The 23266-nt window shown below is 31.0% G+C and overlaps 1 protein-coding gene across 1 annotated transcript; it reads left to right on the forward strand.

Annotated features, from left to right (window-relative positions):
• Window positions 1-2: 2 nt before the first annotated feature.
• Window positions 3-21525, forward strand: LOC108751821. Its single transcript, XM_018492246.1, has 7 exons — window positions 3-20; window positions 1329-1587; window positions 14897-15078; window positions 16030-16243; window positions 19161-19347; window positions 20072-20193; window positions 21271-21525. Exons 2-7 carry the CDS (start codon window positions 1437-1439, stop codon window positions 21393-21395), a joined length of 981 nt encoding a protein of 326 aa, XP_018347748.1. The 5' UTR covers window positions 3-20; window positions 1329-1436; the 3' UTR covers window positions 21396-21525.
• The last annotated feature ends 1741 nt before the right edge of the window (window positions 21526-23266 follow it).

The raw sequence follows: 23266 nt of genomic DNA on the forward strand, positions 1-23266 counted from the left end.
ATCTATCTTCCGACGACGCCGTATGTAAATGTTATGTTAAAATAAAATTCTCTCTCATTTTATTATCCATCGCGTATTGTGATAAAAAGCACGTGACACTTATATGGGTAAAATTGTACCGCTGAAAGTTGAGCAGGGAGCATTATGTTTTTTTTTAAATAAATTTACCATAAAAGATGAATGAATTTTTTTTCAGAAGACAAAACCGCCTCCGTGCATTTTCCTTTTCGTTTGCTTATTATATATCTCTCCTTTTGAATATGGATTTAGGAAAAAGAAGATGCATCCCAGCATAACATAATAATATATTTTTTTAGGGCGCATCTAAATTCTCACTTGTTTCGGATGTCATCATCGCATTTTTCTTGTGCGTTGTCCACAGTAACTTCCATTTTCGTTTATTTCCACGCGCCACTCGACGAGATGCACATACACGAACAAAAGCAATATAGAACAATATACGCACTGCGGCAGCAACTACGAGAAACACAATCGATTCACGTTCTAATATTTGTTAAATTTTAATAAGAAAAATAAATGTTATAATATATCTAATTACGTAATCTTTCTCTTATATACAATAAAAGCTAGATTTGTTAATAATCTGTCATCATTAATTTCGCAAAACATACTATACACATAAACGCAAAATTATAAAATATGGAAGACTTTTATATAAGAAAATAGCTTTACGTAATACAAATATAAAGTGTTTTGTTATTTTTAAAGTAACTGTATAGAGGATGCAAAATTGCAGACGGTATTATAAAAACTGTTTATACTATTTGATAGAAAACACTTTGTATTTATGCTTTTAAAGTTTTATTTCTATCTTTCGTTTGAGAAATATTGTTTAAAAACAAAGTGATGTCAGTATATCGGCGATCTTCCTCTATACATATATCTATTTCTACTATTTCATCTCATTGTTAATTTTGTAAATTAAAAACTGCGTTTTCACAAAAACTGGCTGGTGTTCAACGCGCAGTTTGAAGAATTAGAAATGTATTTAAAAAAAATTCGCATGGAAATATTATTAGACAACAAGATCTAGTCTCGACTCATATCTAACGTTTTTTTACTTATTTAATTTATCTACTTAATTTACCTATCTATTCAATATTCCAAGAAGCAATAAGCTGTCATTATTTGTCGTCATTTTAACATGAAATCATCATCAGCGTTAAATAATATCGAGTTATTATCTGGAACATTATTAAACGGCCTCAATCTATCAATAATTTAACTGTGTTTCATATTTATGGCGTGTAGATGGTACAGATTCGTATATCTCTTTATATCTTTATATAGCGATGTTTGAATTTCAGAACAAAGAGGAAGAGAAAGATCGGATACAGTACAAAAGCATCGATAGACTTTCCAACAATTCCCGACTGTATTTAAAAAACCACGGGGGATGCGAGATCCGACGGGCGATGACAGGACCAGCGTGGGGGTCGAGGTTCTGCCTCGTATTGGCGGCAATCACGATCGTTATCGCCAATTATCCACGGCACCGCAACAGACACCTGCGCGAGCAGCTTGTTAACAGCCACAAAGTCACCAGGAATATCACTCAATTGCAAGGTGCGTTACACGTAGCGATGTATAAATTGCAAATACAAATGCAATTTTTTTTTATACGTATCGAAACAGAACATCGCCAAAACAAGATAAGTTGATTTATTTCTCACATGTTTTTTTCTCTACATATTCTGCAAATGTAATTCTTACGTTTTTACCTGCAAGTTTAACTTTATTCATTAAACAAGTTGATGTTACTTTTCGTCATTTTAACACCTAATGTTAAAGTGACATCATTTAATGTCGAAATGATAACAAATAACGTCAATTTATTTGTTGTATAATCAGATATAATAAATATGAACTGCGCATTTCGTGATCTTAACATATCTACGAGTATACTCCGCGTAGAAAAAGTTCAACCATATCAACATTTCTCTTCAATTGTATCAGCTCTTCTCTTCAATTTGATATTTGAGCGAAAGAAAGAATCAAACTACCTTACTCTTTCTAAATTGATAGTGACAACTTTATAGGATGCGCAGTTTATATTTATTACAGCTGTAGTTTCAAGAAGAGAAAGAAAAGAGGAATTAAATTGAGTTTGTGTGCCAAGTAAATGTATAGAGAATAGATCCACGTAAATGTCTTAAGCATATTGACCCAAAAATGTATCTCAGACTATCGCACCGAATAATCTCCAGCATCGTTGTAACGTAATAAACGTCGCGCAGAAATTTGGAATCGAAGAGCAGGGAACTTCGAGTTTAATTACCTTCTCTAAAGTTGAACACTACGTGGCTAAGCTGAGAAACCGAGCCGTAAGAGTGATTCGTTTGGTGCTAAAGTTAGACTTTCATGTCCCTCGCTTGCACCGAACTTGCGAGCATGGGAAAGTTTCGATAACATGTAAAATTTTACGGCGTGATGCGGTTTAGAGGGTGATTAAATTTTATTTTACGTAAAAAAAAAAAAATCTGTAAAAACGTATGTTGAATCGTGATTCTGTCTGAGAACAAAAAGTCGTTGATTGACAATACGAATAAAAATACGAGAAAAGAGAATCATCGAAAAATGTTATTTCGGATCTTTTTATTCGTGAACGAGCGTGGAATTATTCTCCATTATTTGCTGCGATTGGCAAATTACAGGTTGAATGGTTACATTGTCGATTTCCGATGAACTACAATCTCGTATCTATATTAACTTCCATGACCATTCGGATATTTACTTTCTGTGGATGCTTGCGCTGGCTTTTCCGCCGAGAGCTAGTAAGAAGATGTACATTCGTCCTACATAGCTTTGTAGTAGGTTCCGGATTTCAATGCTGAACCGATTAGACTTTAAAGAGTCGTTCGCTGCACCGTTCTGGAGCGCTCATGCAATACAATTTCAGGCTTTCATAGCAGTATGTGAAAAAAAATTGTGCACGCTCGAGGGACGAGCGCGTCATTTAAGTTTCTTGTTTTTTTAGTGCTTATTAAAACGTCAAAAAATTCTGTAGAATTTTTGCAGCAAAGCACAAAGTTATGTAACGTGTACTTATATTTTCCTAACAATTTTTTTTTATCAATATTTCTTAATTAAGAAAGATATCTATGTATGTTTCTCTGTAGAATACAAGGACATAAATCCTGTGTGTCTAACATTTCTCCTCTATTAATTATTGATTTGTTAATTAAAAGAAATATCTATTTTGATTTGTGTAATACGAAGACAAATCCTGTGTAATAATTCGCATCATATTAAAAATAAATTATTCAAAGTGATACAGTTTTACCCATACAGTTACCCATTTTCAGAGTCTCATGAAAGTTTCACCTTGTCGCCGTTACGACCATTTTTCTGAAGTCGCACTTAAAGTAATGCGGCGCAATCTTATCAAGCGCTTTGAAAGAATCATCACCACGGTCACTGTATTATTGCAGCTTTATAAAAGCGTAAAGAAAAAGTTCTGATATTTTTTATTTGAAAAATAAAATTTTTTTCGCCCTACACGGCTTTTACTACCTGCCGTACACATTTATTTTTCAATATATATTTATATATTGCTCGTGTGTGATACTGATGCTCCTGTCAAGACGAGAAAGTCGTGTTGGGTATAAGCCCCCGAGTTCGCCCGATGAAATATTCAATTCAAAACTCGTTTGGCGACTTGTCATTCGACTAGCACAGGACTTTGCGCGAATGTTGGCTGCACACACATACACACACACACACACACACACACACACACACACACACACACACACACACATATACATAAACTGCTATTTACAAAGTTTGTCGTTGCCAATCCGCGCCATACATTTTATGACTTCGATATAACATCGTTCTGAGAATCGAAAATGAAATTCTGTCTCATTGGAATCCCTTTAAAGAAAATAACTTCTTTTTGAAAATTAAGATGACAAAAGAAAATTAAGATATCAAAATGGAGCAATTTTTCCTGAATTTTATACGGGCTAGTTTTAATTCAACTAGATTCAATCGAACATTTATATTAGAGTGCACTGACGTAAAAATTCTACTTGATTAAATAGAAGTTGATAGATTCTTGATCACTGATGTAGCAATTGGCTTACTGTAATGTTGACAAGAATCCCTTTGTAGTATTTGATATATCAAAGGAAACAGCGAGATACTATAGATACAGATGGTTATTGTGCACCGAACTTCTGGTTCGTAATGAAGCGTACAGGTATGGGACACGTGGATACGTAGCAGGAAGCGGATCTGACCATGCACGTTTGACCTATTTGTCACACTGCGGAATTACAGATCTCTCTAGTCGCATTATGCATGCTTTTGTTATTAGGCTCATGCAGTCAAATTGAAAATGCACACAGAAAGCATAATGTTATAAAAGAACATAAAAAATTCTTTAAAATGTTGTAAGTTGATAAATAAAAATTAATCACAGTTATTATTATTAATATGACAATTAAGGATTAAGATATTGAATATAAAAATTTCATAAACAACAGAAATAAGCAACGTACTTGTTGTATTATTTTTGAATGTATTTTTGAGATTAAATTATACAGAAATTAAACTCTTCTATTCTTGAGGCGCATTCGTACGTTAAATCTCTTCTTCCATCGTGGAGTAGCAATCCAATTACAGTAGCTAATTTCAATAGTGTAAGTTATACGAGAGAGATGAAATTGCATAAATAGTTGGATGTACAACGTCATGGTGCCGTAATGATAGAGGAACGGGGAAAGGACTGCGCAGAATTACGGACACGTTGGGTTTAATATCGTGCATCGGCCGGGGCGGGGGTTACCTTGCGGATTACATACAAAGTTTCATCGTTACAGGCAAGCATGTCACCTTGTTAGATTTGGCGCGGTATTACCTGTTCATGGGTATCTTTTGTCAGGGGATGAAACTTGTCGTCGCGAAAGGGATAACTTGTCATTTTAATAAACTGTTGACCTCGCGATATTGGTTTTTCGTTGATTGATAGGTCATTCATATCCTTCCATTACTTATGGGAGTAATTACAACTTTCGCAACGAGGTTCTTTATGACCTATAATTTAAGAACAATGTTGCTGCACCGCAAAGTTTCTCGACGTCCTGCCTTCCCGCGGCATATAATTTAAGGTGTCTTGGAAAAATTTTGTAAAATAATTTTACCTAAATCGATATATTTAAAGGATATTAAAGAGCATTATTATACATGAAAGATAACGTAAAATGTGCGGTAAATCTAATGTCTAACCAAAAATTCTATTTCGATTTTATCATAGTTATAGCTAGTTCAATCAAAAATTGAAGTTTCGGTTAGATTTCGATTTCGGCCAAAATTGAAAGGGAGGATTTTGATGATGTAATCGAAACTAATCAAGTTGTAATTCGCAAGTATAAATGTTGAAAAACTATTATTTTTTCTTACACTATATATTTATTTAATTACAATTATTAGTTTAGATTGCACATGCAATGAAACCAAAGTGCCATGAAACTTACAGTACAAAGCACATTTACTTTAAAATTTATTTTAATGTAAAATGTTTATTTCCAAAGATTTGTTTAAAAAATATTTTTATAATATGTTTTAAATATGTTTCTTATTATTGAGATATAATATTGTTCCCTTATTTTATAAAAATAACATAACATAAAAATTAAGTTTTTGAAAAAGAGGAAAGCTATTTCTCAATTTAACAGAAAATTATTTTCTAATCAAATAATCGGCAAAAAGAATATACTCTTAAAAACATGATTAAATGTCATTTTCGTTTCACATAAAAAAACTACCCTTTAAGATATAACTATTGCAGTATATCTTACAAAATTATAATAAATAATATAATTCATCAAAAAGATAACACATAACTTACAAAATTACTAACAATTTATATTTACCTTTATCAACTAAAATAATTAAATTCAAAATAAATCAAACAACTTCTTCAAACTTCGATCACCAAAACTGTCTTAAGTACTTTAAGTATTTTTTTGCATAAGACTTGTTTTATTTCCAAAAACGATAATTAAAAATGTGTCACTAAAAATATTATATTTCCTTTGAAAACCTTAAAAAAATCATACAAATACTCTACATATTTGGAGGACGGACTGTGAAGCTAAGTTAATTTACTTTTAATGATTGATAAAATAATCTCTTTAACTTAACTCATGATAATAATTAAAACAATCACATTTTTTCAATTGTGTCACTTTTGAAGTAAACGATATGATTGTGATACTACAAAAATAGTACAAATTTTGAAATTGAATTGTAATACTAAGATAATAATAATGATGTGTGTAATTATTGTTTCAATAATTAAATTATAAAATTTATGACAAAATAGTATATATACATATATATATACATATATACAGTATGATATTTAATATGTGTGTGAGCGCGCGCGCACGCGCGTCTCTCATGCTCTCTTCTTTATACCACATATGATATAATCTTTCTAGGATTTCTATAAAAGTTTCAGTTTTTGGTTTCGATTTTGGCCGAAATTAAAAAAGATTATTGGACTCTAGATATAATCTAATTGTATATATAATTATTGTATTATATATATTTATAATTAAAATATACAAGATTGTAATTAGAATATACAAGAATTGAACAGAATAATTTTTAATTCAACTTACATACTAAGACGGGATTTGGTTCACATATAACTTATTAAACTTATCCAATCATTCTGTTGTATAAATCATAATTTAAAAACTTACGCTCAAAGAAGTCATACGTGCTCTTATGGAAAGTCATCGTACAACTTTTCGCAGTTGAACACTGGTCCAACTTATACGCATTCCTCTAGCCTTGGTAATTGGATTCACGTCGAGTTTCGAGCACAAAGTACGAGAAACTCGCAAACGTCGTCTCATTTCGACGGAGGGTTCGCGGGAGCATCAACAGGGCTGGTACTGGCCGATGAAAAATGAGCGACAAGACGGATGGTAGCATCTTCGGCGATAGTAGTAGCATCCTTGCCATAAGGCGATGTAGGGAAACAAATGGTCTTGTGGATGTATATTTATTACGTCGTGCGACCTCGATTGTAGAAGTGCAGTCGAAACTGTACGATCTGGCGTGCGTCTTGGATTCACACAAACGACGCCACGACGCGACAGAGAGAAACGTGAAGCGAAAGAAATGAAACAAAGGAGATCGTAGACTTCTTCTTAAGGTACATGCGAACGTAGCATGATGCGCGCAACATTTCGCAAAAAAAAACCTTGTAAAGGTTTTCTCCCTAAGCGAGTAGAAAATGTGAGAACGATCAGGTGCATTTACTTGTTTCTTTAGTTACTTAGGCCGTGTTCCGATATACATATATTGCCAGTAATGAAAATCTATACATTACGAACTATAAATTTTTAGTACTGACAGGGCTGGATCCAGTAGTGTATTTGAGATACATTTATTTGAAAAATAGTATTTTTAAGACAATTGAATTTTGTATTTTATATTTCAGCGGAGCATATAGAAATATATTTTGTATTTCAGTATTAATAATAAAAGATTGAAAGTATTTTATATCTTGAATTTCAAATACTAAGAGTAGATAACGTAACAGTGTTATAAAATAAAAGTATTTCCGTCTCTTATCATCACTGCGTCTCGCATATATATGGTTGTTTGAAAAGTTTTAAACCTCAAAACATGAAGATGGCATTACTCAAACCATTCTGTCTATTACAATCGTACATGCTTTGAAAGATACCTGAAAATTGTAGCCATTATGGACTCTGAGTTGTTTGACAATCATTTGTGGCAGTCAATGTCGTTTATAATATCGAAAATTTTTATGATTTTATATTGTTATCGTACGAATTTTAAATATACATGACGTTTGCAAAAGATATCCTGCATATGGCTGCTCCTTATTATTTATTATTTATATTTTGTGAGCTACTTTTAAATTTATAAATTTATAATCAATAATCAAATACTAAGATTGTGACGATCAAAATCTTATTATTTAAATTATAAAATACAAAAATTTTCAATCTTTCAATTTTGAATATAAAATACGGAATATTTTCATGTGTTCCACTAAAATATAAAATGCAAAACACATTTATATTGCAATTACTGTGTTTTAAATATAAATATTTTAAATACATGCCCCCAATCCTGAGTACTGGCAATGTATATCGGAACACAGTCTTAGTAAAACAATATCATTCCATAGTGATCTAATTATTGAACGATTTGCTAAACAGTATCGTGAGGGTAAAGTTTCTACAGCGTGCAAATAACGTAAAAGTTTGCACAAGCACGATGAATTAGTAATTCTGACACCAAATACAATATTTTCGGAGATCCTATTATCTGGGGTTATGATCCTCGCATACACCAACGAGTATTATTCGAGCCGATGGAACCCAGAGGTCGTTTGGGGACCTGATTTTCCCGGGACAACTGCAGAATTTATATTCGGTCACTTTAAGCGGCACGTTCGTTCCGCGTCCCAATTAAGACAGTCTCATTGCAATTAATAACTGCGAAATTGCGAGTTATTATCTAAAATGCAGAGAGTTCATGATGAATCAAGATTGCACATAGATCGATAATATAACACTTTTGCAAATAATTCAGTCCCGATATATCGTGATCAATTAAGATTGCATGTAAATCGATAATATAACACTTTTGCAAATACTTCAGTTCCGATATATCGTGAGAGAAATAGCGAATTCCTCGTCTGTGAATTCAGCTGGTTTCCATTAGCGTTAATAAAAGAAGCAATACGATTTCGAACTTTTTCCATTATACACCAGATTCCGAATACCTAATGGACACACTCTTAATTAAAGCTGTTTCACCCGATCGTATAGATTTTGTGATCGCAGATCACCATTTACAATTTCATCGTCAAGGCTATGTTTCGTACGTTATTAAAAACTGTCTTAATAAATGTATCGATACTACCATGAGCTCGTAATATAGTTCGGAGCTTGCTTACGAGACCATCGATCGTAACACAATAGCGCATTGTGATGCACCGCAATATTACCGTATCTGCCGAACGTCGTTCGAAAGCCTGTAATGTTTTTTTAACACCGTATCCAATGTGACCTGGATTTGGCCTCTGTATATCGCATTATTTTACAATTTTTCAGGTTGGTTTCTTTATTACACCTAACCTTTTGTGGACAAGCGTACACACTCCTTTTTATTTTGTGTATGAACTGTTCGCTCGTTTCATGAGAGAGAAACTTGATCTAAAGAATAATTTTTTAATGTCTTAATTTTAAGATCAAAAATAAACAAAATTTTAGATGATAAATCTAACACTGAAAAAAATCTACTATACTTTAGTAAATATTTTTTAAAATATTTGTAAGTAAACATTTACCTACAGTAAATAAATATTTACTCAATGAAAAAAATAATTATTAAATCAAATTAATGATTCTTGTATCAAATAGATATATATTAACATTCAATAAATATTTACTACAAATATTTAAAGAAATATTTATTAAGATATAGTAAATTTTTTTCTGTGAATGTGGCAAATAGATTTTTTTTTAATGATTAAATATAAAATTTAGTTTTTTTTTTATTTTTAACTGCAAAGTAACATCAAGTTTCCAGATTCACTTTATTTTAATTCATCAATGCTATGTAAATAGTTATTTAATATCCAAAAAATTGACTTTCTATTAAAAGCTCTGTAACATTATATCTTTTTTCATTAATACTACTCTTTTAAAATTCGACATTTTCAAACTATACTCAAATTCAATGCAATAATTTTCTAAATTCAAGTTTTACGATAATCAGAGAACTTTTAGAAATTTAAGTTTTAGAATTCTGCACGAAAGAAATAAATTGTTCTATCTAAAAATTTAACTAGATACAGGTCTGAAAATAATTTTGTTGGACTATACAAAATAGTTATATGGAATGCTCAAGCATAATCAGCAGTATTACAAAAAATTTTGACATTATAGCAATCAACTTCATCATCTTGTATCTAATTATTTTAATTGGTTTACCAAAATTATTTTTAAATGTATACCCAGCTAAATTGTTAAATAATTTCATAAAACTATTCTTTCCATGTAAGGCCAGAATTAAATTTAACAATTCCAGAAACCCTTGGAAAATGAGATCTTTTAAGTTCCTTTATTAAAAAACTCCCATCCTTAAAGAATTAAAAATGCAGATATTCGAGGTTGACTCACGCGTTCTATTGAAACCGTACAAAGCAAAGCTCCTTTTCTTCAACGAGTTAAATTAATGCATTCCCGGATTAGTAGCGACTGCAACTCGTAAAGTACTCCAACTGCGGATAACATTAAATTTTATGGCAATCGTTAAAGAAATCACCCGCTCGTGCTTCTTTGCGCCTGGATTTCCAAAGTTTTCTCTCATTCTCTCACCTGTATTTTTTTGCATTTATATTTCGTCGCGGATGATTAATATCACACGTTGAATGGAGCCGCAAAAATCGCCGTCTGCGCTTAAACTAGGGGAAAAAAACGGTTTTATCCAACGCAGCTGTCGATTCACATTTACGAACTGGATTATACGCTGAATGTGTAACGCACAGCCAGTCGTTTTAGTGGCACTAAAATCTCGGAGCCGGCTTACACACATTGCATTCGAGCAGCAAGGTGCAATCTGCGCTCTTGTAGGGATCGCGAAATGCCCGGTTAGTTTCCGCGAAGCGTTAGAGCACAATTAAAAACGAAGGCCCGTTATTCTCAATTGAGGCAGTAAGTGCTCGCACCGCAGGGAACATAAATCATGCGCGGATTCTTTCACACGCCGCGTTTCGCAATCTTTTTATTCACACGTAGCATAGCTTAATATAAATTTCAAATAATCGTCAAAATATATATCAAAAAGTATATCCTTTAAAATAAAGTAGCTCTTTGTTTTAACGCGGTATCGAATACAAATTTTATTCTTATATATTTTAAGGTAATAGAAAATCTATAACTATTATCAAATAAATGAACACTTTATTAAATTATATGGTCATGAATAAATAATTAGATATTTATAATAATTAGATATTTATAGTAATTAATAATTAATATGTAAAAATAAATCAACGAAAAATTCCAAAGAGAAAAAAATATGAATGTAGAATATCACGATTGCTGCAAAAGACATTTAATTCTCCGCTCCAGACTGCACTGACCTGATTGAACAGTAATAAATTGATAGAACTATCTAAACCTTTTGAAATGTGCATGCTCCATATTTATTTGATTTCGGCTATCAATATCTGTTATATGTCAATCAATGGATTAAATTTACAGAATTGTAATCGTATACTCATAAAGGGACATAAATAAATTTTATTTGTGTTGTCAGTGATATCAATCTAGATTGGGTGGTTTTACTAATAATTTGTATAGTATATAAAAGATGTTTAAATTGCAACAAATAAAGATACATTAAATTAATTTTAGCAAACTGTATACATTCAATCAATAAACGAATTGACATTTTCAGCTTTTCAATCATTAGTAGTGTATTAACAATGGTAACAATAATAAACATCAATCAAATGCAGTGCATATTGATTTAATTAAATACTATGTTGTTGATGTTCATTTGATTCACGACAAATTGCGGCGTTCCAAGAATGAACGAAGACGAATAATCTATGATATTTTAAAATGAATCGACATTCTTTGAGCGCCGATCCGTTAACTCTTTCATTTGATTGGAATGCGATGTATGAAATCTGAAAGAGACAAAGGCAGTCATTGTGTCGCAGACATTTAGTCCTCTCTCGTTAACCCCGAGAACTCCCACATAATCGAATCAATAACGGATGGTTAATTTTCTTTGTCGACCGGAACAAATCAGATTAGTCATGAAATTCCGACTCTAAAGATGCATAGCGATAAAAAATTATTTATCACAATCGTACTTTTTGGCAATGTCGTATAAATAAAATATGCAATTTAATGTACATATAAAATAATTATTTTCTGTAGATATTTCAAAGATATATTATTTTCGGTATATAAACACATCATAAGTTTAATATAAAATCTAATTCTAGATATAGTCAAACAGGAAAATAGGAAATAATTAGAGAATATGTAAATTAACAAGAAATGGAGCACATAATGGATCTGATTGTTTGGTTGGCCTAGATTAATTCAAAAGGTCTTTTGTCGTGCAGTCTACTAGAAATTCTGTCTTACTTACCCTCCGTCTTTTTTCCAAGACTTCAGCTCGCGATGCTGTCATCATCTCTTGACAATGTATTACCGTTTCGCATCGCCTTTGAACTTTTATGTTTCATCCTTTCTCAACTGCTGTAAAGATTATTCTGAAATTGCACGGAGTAAGGAGGAATAGGTTTTCAATTTCCGCGATCTCGCAAAGGTGTGTATGTGACAGTGGACAATCTGCTTTTATGTCTAAAAGAGAACAAAGGAGGAGCTATCCGCGGCTGTGTAAAATTGTACAACCGTACAATCTCTGTACGCAACCTCGTAGTATTGGATATACGATCTTTCGACAGCTTCGAAGAAAATCAGGGATTGACCTCAGTGGACTTCCGGATCGTAAGAAAGCGCTGTTACACGCTCACCAAGAAACATATCGGTCGTTCACGGATCCGAAAGATTCCTCTCGCAAATGTCTTTTTCAGGATTACGTGAGAGATTGAAGAGCTATGGTTGTTATACCGTTTTTAATAGAATTTTACAAATTTTCGGTTAAAGAAATTTTTGAAAATATCACAAATTTTATAATTAATGTTAACTCATACGTGTTGTCGCAATTAAAAAAAATAATAAAGAGTAATAAGAAAATTTTAATTGTAAAAAAAAATTAAATTAATATTGGGTTAGGAAAACGTCCCTTTACAAGTCGGTAAACAGACTTTTTTAACAATCCATGTATTCTATTTTTAAAAAATTAGCAATTGCACCACTTAATAAAGCAACATGTCAATTTTAAGAATCTGTATTTTTAATTGCGATACGATGATTTTTAACAGAGTTACGAACAATAAAGTCAGAATATTCCTTATTTACTTAATCCGCGAGTAAATCAGAAACAAAAAATTGTAGGAACATTTTTAAAAAATTTTATAAGGAAAGTTTTAAGCTTTCACGGTAGATAGTCGAAAATTTACTCAAATTTTTTTTGGAGCTACAGACTTATAAAATGAAAAGAAAATTTTTCATTTTTTTCAGTTGGTAGTTTTCTATATATAACAATTACAAAACTTACATAAATTAAAAAAATGTAGTAATCATTTGGAAGTAGATTTAAAATTAAATTTTTATTATTTTTAACAAAGATATTGATGAGGAAAGGCCTTTTTATAACTTGTAAAAAAGACCTTTTTTCCTAATGCAATATCATATCTTTATCAATTATTTTATGCAATAATACAGTGTGTCCCCTTTTTGTCAACTGCTTTTGTGTGTGATATAGCGGACTAAACTAAATCGAAAAGTCCTGTACCACATTGACAAAAGACAAAAATTGTTTATTTTCTTCTCATAAAGTTCTGAGAATTTTTTTAGATACTGTATTTTCTCATGTTGGTATAAATAAGAAAATGCAGTACTAAAAAGCTGATTAAAAATTCTGAAAAAATTATTAGAGTTTTATAAGAAGAAAATTAATGATTTGTGTCTCTTGCAGTTTTTCTATAAAGTTAATAGTATTTGAGTAAAAAAATATTCAAGACCATTATTCGGCAATTTTTAGTAATTAATAGTCCTGTTAACTATTGCGAAAATTGCAAAATGTGATAGAGGTCCTTTCGACTCAGTTTAGTCCGCTTTATCTCCACAAAAGCGGTTGGCAGAAACTTACAGGACACTCTGTATTTTATATTCTCCATATAGTCTAAACCTATTCCTTATATTTGAATAATTGCTATTTCGTATCTCTCTTTTAAAGAATATCAAAATTTCAAAGTTATACTAGAGCTGTAGAACAATACGTAAAGTGCAATAAAGAAATTGTCAGAATAAAGTATGGTGGGTACCCTCTCCCTACAACTTTACAACTGTATCGTTCGTTGCGGCAAAACCACCTGCTCACCATTACAGCATAATTGTACCTTTTGTGTTTCAAGTATCCGTAAAATTTCTGAGTGCTTCGTAAGCTCAAGCGAAACCTTTACGCAGTTACGAAGTGTGCGAAATAAAAGGTCAAAAGGTTGTGCGACTGCAATTTTATCGCACACCTCTTTATTCTTCCGCGCTTGTTTAGCTTCTGAATTTTTAATAAGAAATGAAATTTTCTATAACGATAATTAAATATTATTTGTCTCATGTTATTAAAAAATTGTTTTAACTGTAGAATAAAGAGGAAAAGAGCGCGCGTCTTTATTACCAAATAAAATCTTACATTTTTTTAAATTGTTGTGACATAGAAATATAACCAAATTTGAGATACTCAAATTTTGTATAATGATTTTGGCTATACACTCAAATTTAAAAGCACTTCGATATATAACATTTTTCGTTTGGAGCGAATAGAAGTGCAGACATAAAATGATGGGCAAAGTGAATATACAATTTATTCCAACTTACATGACATACTCGTGTTTTTCGTGCTTTCAACACGAATCTCGCGTTTTCACGAGAATCCCATTATAGCTGCACAATTTAAACCGAAGCTTATGTGAAGATCTAACCGAAATTGTCTTTTGAAGGACGCAATATAAATTGTTATCCATGCTTCTTACATTGCTAACATTGCAACTTCTTGCCTTAAAACTTAAAAGCTAATCGTTATGTTAGAATACTTAAATGCTAATGTAAACATTGAAATGCAAATATGAAAATACAAATCGTTATTACGCAATCGAAAACTAGAAAAAATATTTTAATTAAAAATAAGAGAATAATTTAATGTTTCGTTTGACGATATGTTTCAGAAATAACCATCAATCTGCCTCCCTTGCGAATTCCGCATTTAAGGCATCACCGAGTTACGGATTGGGATCCATATTTCGAAAATGCAAATGGCCAGGGTATTAATGGCTCGCAAAATGTGGCGTTGCACTTAGGCGCAACAGCGTATCTCGATTGTCGCGTCGCTATGCTTTCTGGAAAGAAGGTGCAAATATATCAATTATCAACAACCAAGTCGATGCTAATTATAAATAATTGGAATAATAATATTTAAATATATCTGTATAGGAAAGTACAATTTTGTTAAAGTATAATAAAAAGAATAATATTTAAAAAAAATAATGAATCTTATATATTTTGATTTGCTGAATGCGATGGTCTTATTAGTTTTCATTAAAAATGTAAAGAACATCGTCATTCTTCAGGTTAAAGTCATTTTCACTGAAAAATAGAACTTTAATTTGAAAAATAACGGTGTTTTCCATGTTTTCAATGAGAAGTTCAATCTAAAAGTTGACAATGTTCCATACATTTTGAATGAAAACTAATATCATCGTGTTTAGTAGGTCAAACTCTATAAGATTCACTACGTTTTTTACGTTTCTATTGGTGACAAAATTTTGAAGCATCAAAGTAATTATGTTAGAAATTCAAGCATAAGAAGCAATGCTGTAAAAACTTTTCAGTTTGAATGTTCTACATAATTATTTTGATAATCCAACAAAAATTATTTTTAGATTTGTTATCTAGATAATTTTTAGATATTTTAACAAAACCGTTCTTTCTCTGTGTAATTAAAATTTTTTTATTGTTCTAATGCAGAAATAGTCTAGAATAATCAGTCAAAATAACATTTTACAGAATAACAAAATAATTATTTTACTATTTTCATGTATTATTTATCTTTACTATTTAGGTTTTACTATCTTCAATCAGCTTAATTGATCGATTAAGTATCAACTATGACTAATTCTGCCTAACGACAAATGCTACTGGTCAATTTTAATGGAATAATTGATTAACCAAGCTGACTAGAAATGATGAAACTAGCCTTTAAACATCTTGTCTGACAATACGCGTAGCGTTACTACTTGCAGCATCTCGCATTATACGATCTAATCTTGACACAATGGATAAACATTTTCACGGATTCCAGGTAATGTGGTTACGACAGAACACCGATTGGGCATCCCTCTTAACTCTCGGGAACACTACCCATATATCGGACTCAAGATACAGCGTGAGCTTTCAGTATCCAAACAATTGGAGATTGGCCATCTCCGGTGTGCGAAGAGAAGATCATGGAGTGTACGTTTGCCAAGTGAATACGCATCCACCGAGAATGCTGGTCACGAACGTCACCATTCTTGGTAATGTCATGTTTTTACAAGAGAATAAAAGAAATCGCGGGTAAACTGTAGATATATAGAAATAGTTTACCTGATACGAACATGTTGCGGTAATAAGAAACGCGCAGTAACAGCATAGATATTGCTTTTAAATTGAACATGAGAGGAGAGATAACGATATATTTTACAAATATCGTAAAATCTTTTATTGATATATTTCCTTTATATTTATTGAATTGCAACAAAAGTTTGTAGCGCTACTTCATTTGTATCATATCTTTAAAAAAATTTTTACAATTATACAATTACATATTATTTATAACTATATTATTTTTATAATTATTTTATATTCGGTAGACCAAAAAGTTTAAGCTTTAAATTGCAGTATAATGATTTTTAAAAGTTATGAGTAATCCAAATCAAAATGCTCCTTTTATTTAATACAAAGTAACAAAAAGTCTTAGAAATAATTGAAAAAATAATTTCGTAGAAAAACTTTAAGCTTTTACAGCAAAAAGTCAAAAATTTTTGTAAGTTTTTTATGCACAGACCTGCAAAATAAAAAAAAAATCCTATTTATTCACCTCTTAGTTTTCTATATATAAAAAAATCACTAAACTTATAGAAACGTAAAAGATATAATGACTTTTCAAAAGTAGAGAAATTTTAAGTTCTAAAATCTTTTTTTCGTTCAAATTTTCGATTCATTTTTATGTTACAGCTGTTATTTAAAATTTTAAAGTTCCTAGTGCTACGAATTTATTTCAATACAATAGAATCTATTCTGTTCTCTTATAGCTATTAATTATTATTACAACTCGTCATCTTTATTTTAAAAGCAATTCCGCTTATCGATTATCCATTTTTCCACATCAATTACAATTTATATCGAAAAAAACAGAAACGTTTGTTTACTATACGTTTACATATACGTTTTGGTTCGTAAAATATTCTAGCGATGTATCTGCGTAACAAAATATACACAGTTGCACGAGTAGTGCAGTATGTATTAACCCATGGATATAAACATCGGAAATACGGTACAATATTGCTGATATTATTCGATGAAACGTGACAATAAATTAGAGTTTCGATATTTTAAATGACGCTGGACAATTCAATAATGAATTTCGAGTACGATGGTGGGAGTATGGATTTTTCAGATATATGTCTAAATTATACGTAATTTTCTTAATTATATTTTACAAATTAAGTTAGGAATTCTATTTGTTTTGCATTTTATTTGTTTACTAATAATAATGTACATCACGTATATTTAATTTCTGTCTCGATTTTAGAGAGAGAGAGAGAGAGAGAGAGAGAGAGAGAGAGAAGGGAAGATGGATAAAAAGCATAAGAGAATAAATTATAAAATTCCGTCGGTTCGCTGCAATGATTTAATACTTACACTTTCTACGTATAACTTTAACCTGAAATCAACGTACTTTTCGGATACTTTTTGAATGATATATTACGGAGAATTGATATAATACGGTGACATCGGTAGCTGCGAGATGTATGTATTGTTTTCCATCTCGGGACGAAATCCTACGTATACATCGCGAATTGCCGGCTGTCGCGGCGCACCTAAACGGAAACACAGTCGCGAATTTAAATTCCGTCCTCGTAAAGATTCAATTACCGTGAGAATATCTTGCGCCATTCTGCCTGGAAACAAGCCAGCCGCAGTTGTATCACGTAGCGAGACTCTTTGCAATGGCAACGATGCAACTTTATTTTATCTCTCTTCCCGCGCATCTCGACAAACGAGTTTGCATGTGGCGATATTCTGGTAATGTTACGCGTGGTATCTCCTAGCGATATCTTCTTTTACGCGCTGTAATTACGAAGTATAAATATTAATTATAAAACTCTGCATAACATACAGGGTTTCCCAGAAGTTTTGGCCAATTGCTTTTGTGTAAATACAGCGGACTAAACTGAGTCGAAAAATCCTCTACCATGTTGCAATTTTCGCAATAGTTAACAAGATATTAATTATTAAAAATTGCCAAATATTGATCTTGAATAATTTTTTACTCAAATACTATCAACTTTTCAGAAAAAAACTGCAAGAGACAATAATCATTAATTTTCTTTTCATAAAGTTCGGAGAATTTTTTCAAAATTTTTTCAGAATTTTTCAATACCATTTTTTTCTCACGTTGGTAAAAAAAAAAGCAGTACTAAAAAATTGATAAAAAATTCTGAAAAAATTCTTAGAGTTCTATGAGAAAAAAATAAACAATTTTTGTCTATTGTAGGTTTTCTGTAAAATTGATAGTATTTGAATAAGAAATTATTCAAGACCAATATTTGGCAATTTTTAGTAATTAATATTTTGTTAATTATTGCGAAAATTGCAAAATGTGTGGTAGAGGACTTTTCGACTTAGTTTAGTCAGCTCTATTTGCACAAAAGCGATTGGCCAAAACTTATGGAATACTCTGTATATATACTGCAAAAAATAAAAAAACGTGAAAGGAAGGAATTTCTCGCAAATTTTTAGGATAATTTTTACGATATTCAGTATTGAGTTATTAGACGATGTCAAATATAAATATGTATGACTAAATTTTATAGTTTTAGCTGTTGAATTACATGTATTCTCCATATATCTACGTAATCAAGAAGCGTAAAATAGAATAAAAAGCGAAATATGCATTGAAAAAATATAGTAATAAATATTTATTTGAATGGAACATAAATATTTATTAAATATAAACTATATTTCGAAAATTAATTTTGATTTCATTTAACTATCATTTTTTTATTTAAAAAAAAATATATTTATTTACTGTAAATAAATGTTCAGTTAGTACTGTTGAAAAAAAAATACATATTAAAATTTAGTGAATTTTTGTTTCTGTAGAAAGGAGTATAGAGAAAGGTTCACCGATCACAGATATTTTTCAGTAGTACATCTCTGCCTTTATAGCGCCGGATATTAGAATCATCGACGAAGCCAAGCATGAGTTACGGGACCGATATTACAAGACCGGAAGCGGAATCGAGCTAGCATGCGTCGTTCGGCCGTCCTGCCCCGACTCGAGGGTGCCGTATCCCGTGTGGCGGAAAAATAGCGAGATGTTGCCGGATCACGTCAACGTTTATCACATTAATGGGTGAGCATATATCGTGAAGTAGCGATGGATCGTGGAGGAGCTCTCCCGAGGAGACGGATGTACGACCGCGTTCGTCTGGATTGCACGTGCGCGCACGTAGGTACGCGCATGTACAAATCGACATTGTCTACTCGCAAATACACATAGATCGTTCTCATCCTCTTGTAACGCCGACGGCATTACCTTCTAAACCCGAAGGGCGTACGCGTTGACGAGCGATAGTGCGCTTTGTGCGACGCAACCGCTCCGCGATTGATCTACCTCGAGATTCGCTACGACACGCATTGAAAATTTATCTCTCTTTCGTTAGACAGAACTGGAGCAATCTTCCTGTGAATTTTATCGTTCTCACAGCACGGTCGACAGACACGGTCGCGGAGCTCAAGTTCGGTTGAATTAGTATTCAAAGGCTATTTATGCTCGCATTACATGTATGGTAACGTGGCGTTTGGATTATCATGCAATTCTTTATTCAATGTCCGTAAGTCGGTTCCGCTAGACATCTCGTAGAATATTTATACATCTCCAGGTTTCAGACGCACATAAATATACATACGCATAGCTATGTAATGTAGCTGGTACCGCCCACAAAGAGATTACATATCTCAATACAGGTTTTAAATTTTTGTCGTTAAAATTCAGTAGACAAAAGCTAGGTACTATAGATGTTGTCGCGCGTGTGCGTATTGCGATATGTCGAGTAATATAACAACCGATATTTCAGGTCGAACGAGGATCTGGTGACGAGGCTCTACATCGAACGAGCGAAAAAGACTGACAGCGGGGAATATACGTGCTCAGTAAGCCAATTCAGCACGACCGCGGTGCATATTCACGTCCTAAATGGTAAATTAAATAGAAAGTCACCAAAACGAACGGAATTAAATATGTATAAATAGAATATATTTTCTCAAACATTCTTGTTGAAGTAAATTTACAATGTGATTTACTTTAACTTAAATAAACATTTTCTGAAAAAGACACTTAATGTAGGCTGGTCTAATTTCAAACATGGTGTAATTTTAAACAAAATAAGATCCAATTTCAACGTTTGAGTTTCATAACTTTGATCTCATTGCGTTAGAGGATACTAACAAGTATCACAAAATAAGAAAAAACAAAACATGAACTTTGAAAATTGGATTCGAATATTATTTTGTTTAAAAATGTATCAAGTTCAAAATTGTACCACATTACTCTACATGAGTAATTTATAATTTTCAAGATATGTTAAATGGCTACGCGAAAAGAACGATTTTATTAAAGTCTAAAAATTTAGCTAAATACAACTTTGAAAATAATTTTATTGGACTATAAAAATAATTATGTTAGACGTTCAATCCAATGTTTTTGCAGTATTACTCATTATACTCGTATTTAAGTTTCTTATGCAATTATTTTGATAGTCTAACAAAATTTTGAAATCTGTATTTAGCTACATTTTTAGCAAAATCGTCTTTTCTGTGTAGATAGTTCACTCTTTACACGCTCCTTGGGAACATTTACTTTAGAAAACTTAAAAAAAATATTTAAAATTTATTATACAGAAAACCTAAAAAATAAAAGTATATTTGAACACTTTAAATCTTTCATTAAAGTTATTTTAAAACTTACCTAAGCACAACTAAAAAAAAAATAACGCACCCATTATATTGTGTTAAAGTTATCCTTGAAAAATTTTAAAAATTTTAAGTTATTTAGGCTTTTATACACTTTAAATTACCTCAAAAGTTTTTAAGTCAACTCTTAATTATTTTTAAAAACTTTATTTTTATTAAAAGTAAATTTTTCCAAGAGATAAGAAAAAGAAATTAGAATATTAAATATAATCAATATAATTTCGACAAAATATTTTGTTAGATAATAATATCATAAATGTAACTCTGATATTATTGATATCTGATTGTCTATTTTGAATTGCAGGTGAAAAACAAGCTGCTGTCCACGATCAATGGAATGCAGCACGTACCAATTGTTATGCAGCTTTTACTGAGTTGTGCGTGTTTGCCAGTTTATTTCTTTATACATGGCAAAATTACTCTCTATGAAACTTGTCAATATTAAGTTTCCATCAATTTACAACAAGTTACCTTCAACACTTCTGTATAAATTACGTATTTTGATCTGAAACAAAATACGTACTTTTGATTAATTATATGCATCAGTATTGTTATAAATGCGAACCCGTTAAATAAATCTATGTCAGTATTATAAGACTATAAATATATGAAAAATAGATATTGATATTAAAATAAATATTGTATTTCTACATGTCAGAGTCTTATTATTTTCTCTTTTGAAAAATTTAATTGAGACCGATTCCTTTCTAAAGTTTTAGGAAATTTTTTATATTTTTAATATAGAAACTCGTTTTAATTATACATATCAATTTATGTCTTCGGCATTTTTTTATTAAATAATCTTTTATATCATAGGAAAAATCTATCCACAGAAGATCAATTAAAAGCAAAGCTTTTACCGACCGATGTAAATAAAGCTTACGAAAGCTTCGCCAACCGATGATCATTTTTATGCCAGTAGTAGGAAACAACGATATCATGCTTTCAAAATATCTAGTTTATCAATTTTTGCAAAATATGATTGCTACTATTATCTATAAAAATATAAATATATTATGTAATACCTTATTAAGTAAAATTACAAAAAGCTTTATTAAATTGATTTCATTGTTTTCATTAGATCTATAACATTAAAAGCAAATAGTAAATGACAATTAAGATTATTATTTCTACTTTATTATTATTAATATAAATAAATTATTACTGCTTTAAATATTTCGCATCGTCGTACGATACTCGTTATATTGAAGGATGATGATAGAATAAAAGCTTTGTTGCGTCAAGATGAACTTTCAGGAACGAGTGGCTTGTTAAAAGTTAACATCACGTTAAAAGTTTCAACGATATCCATCATCATCAATATTATTAATAGGAAAATACGCCATAAAATCTGTCTATCGAGTTACACGTAGAATAGAATGCACTGTCCGTAAGAGTTGACTGCGTCAAAATTAGATACGCTTGCCTTTTGCGATGCTTTATTATAGGTACATCGTAACATTTTCGGTATACCATATTTCTTAGTGTCCGTTATTTGTAGCGCTTCTTCTACTACAAAATCTCAAACAAGTAAGTTATGGAAGTTCTTTATAGTTAGGCATAGACTCTGAACAGGTATCTTGTACAGAAGCTTAAATGTTTGCCGCCACAGACTCTCGCGAAATTTGCAGTGTTACCAAACAGTGATTTTCTTGGCCAATTACCATACGATTCAAATACGCGAGGTTGAGTATGCAAGCATTAATTACGGTTGCACACTGAGAGAAAAACTGTTTGGTACCTGTAATTATAATTATGATTGTGACTAAGTTGTGCGTGTATACTAGAACTATACATATAGTTATAATTAATATTATAGTATTAATAATAACTATATATTAATAATAACTATACATTAATAATATAACTATATATTAATAATAACTATACATATAGTTATTAATACTGTAGTATTAATAATAACTATATGTATAGTTCTATCAACTAATATACCTATATAATTGGTAACCAAAAATGACTAATAATTATATTAATATTTAATTATAGTTAAAAAATATTGTATCAAACAGTTTTTCTCTCAGTGCAGTAAGCTTATCATGCATTGTTAATTGTCTTTTCAATCAGCTGACACTTAAACAAAATTCCTTAACTAGAATAACTGATCCTATTAATGTGTTTTTTAGCCAACTTGTTTATTACTGAATTAATTATTAAATATTGTAGCTTTAATTTTATCTGCTTGCAATCAATATCGATTTTTCAACTATTTCTTTTTTTTTTATAATACTTGTTTAATCTAAAAAATGTTAATACTTTATTATGTTTTTGACAAAAATAAA

Source organism: Trachymyrmex septentrionalis, unplaced genomic scaffold (genome assembly GCF_001594115.1).
Source record: "Trachymyrmex septentrionalis isolate Tsep2-gDNA-1 unplaced genomic scaffold, Tsep1.0 scaffold52, whole genome shotgun sequence".
Lineage (NCBI taxonomy): Eukaryota > Metazoa > Arthropoda > Insecta > Hymenoptera > Formicidae > Trachymyrmex > Trachymyrmex septentrionalis.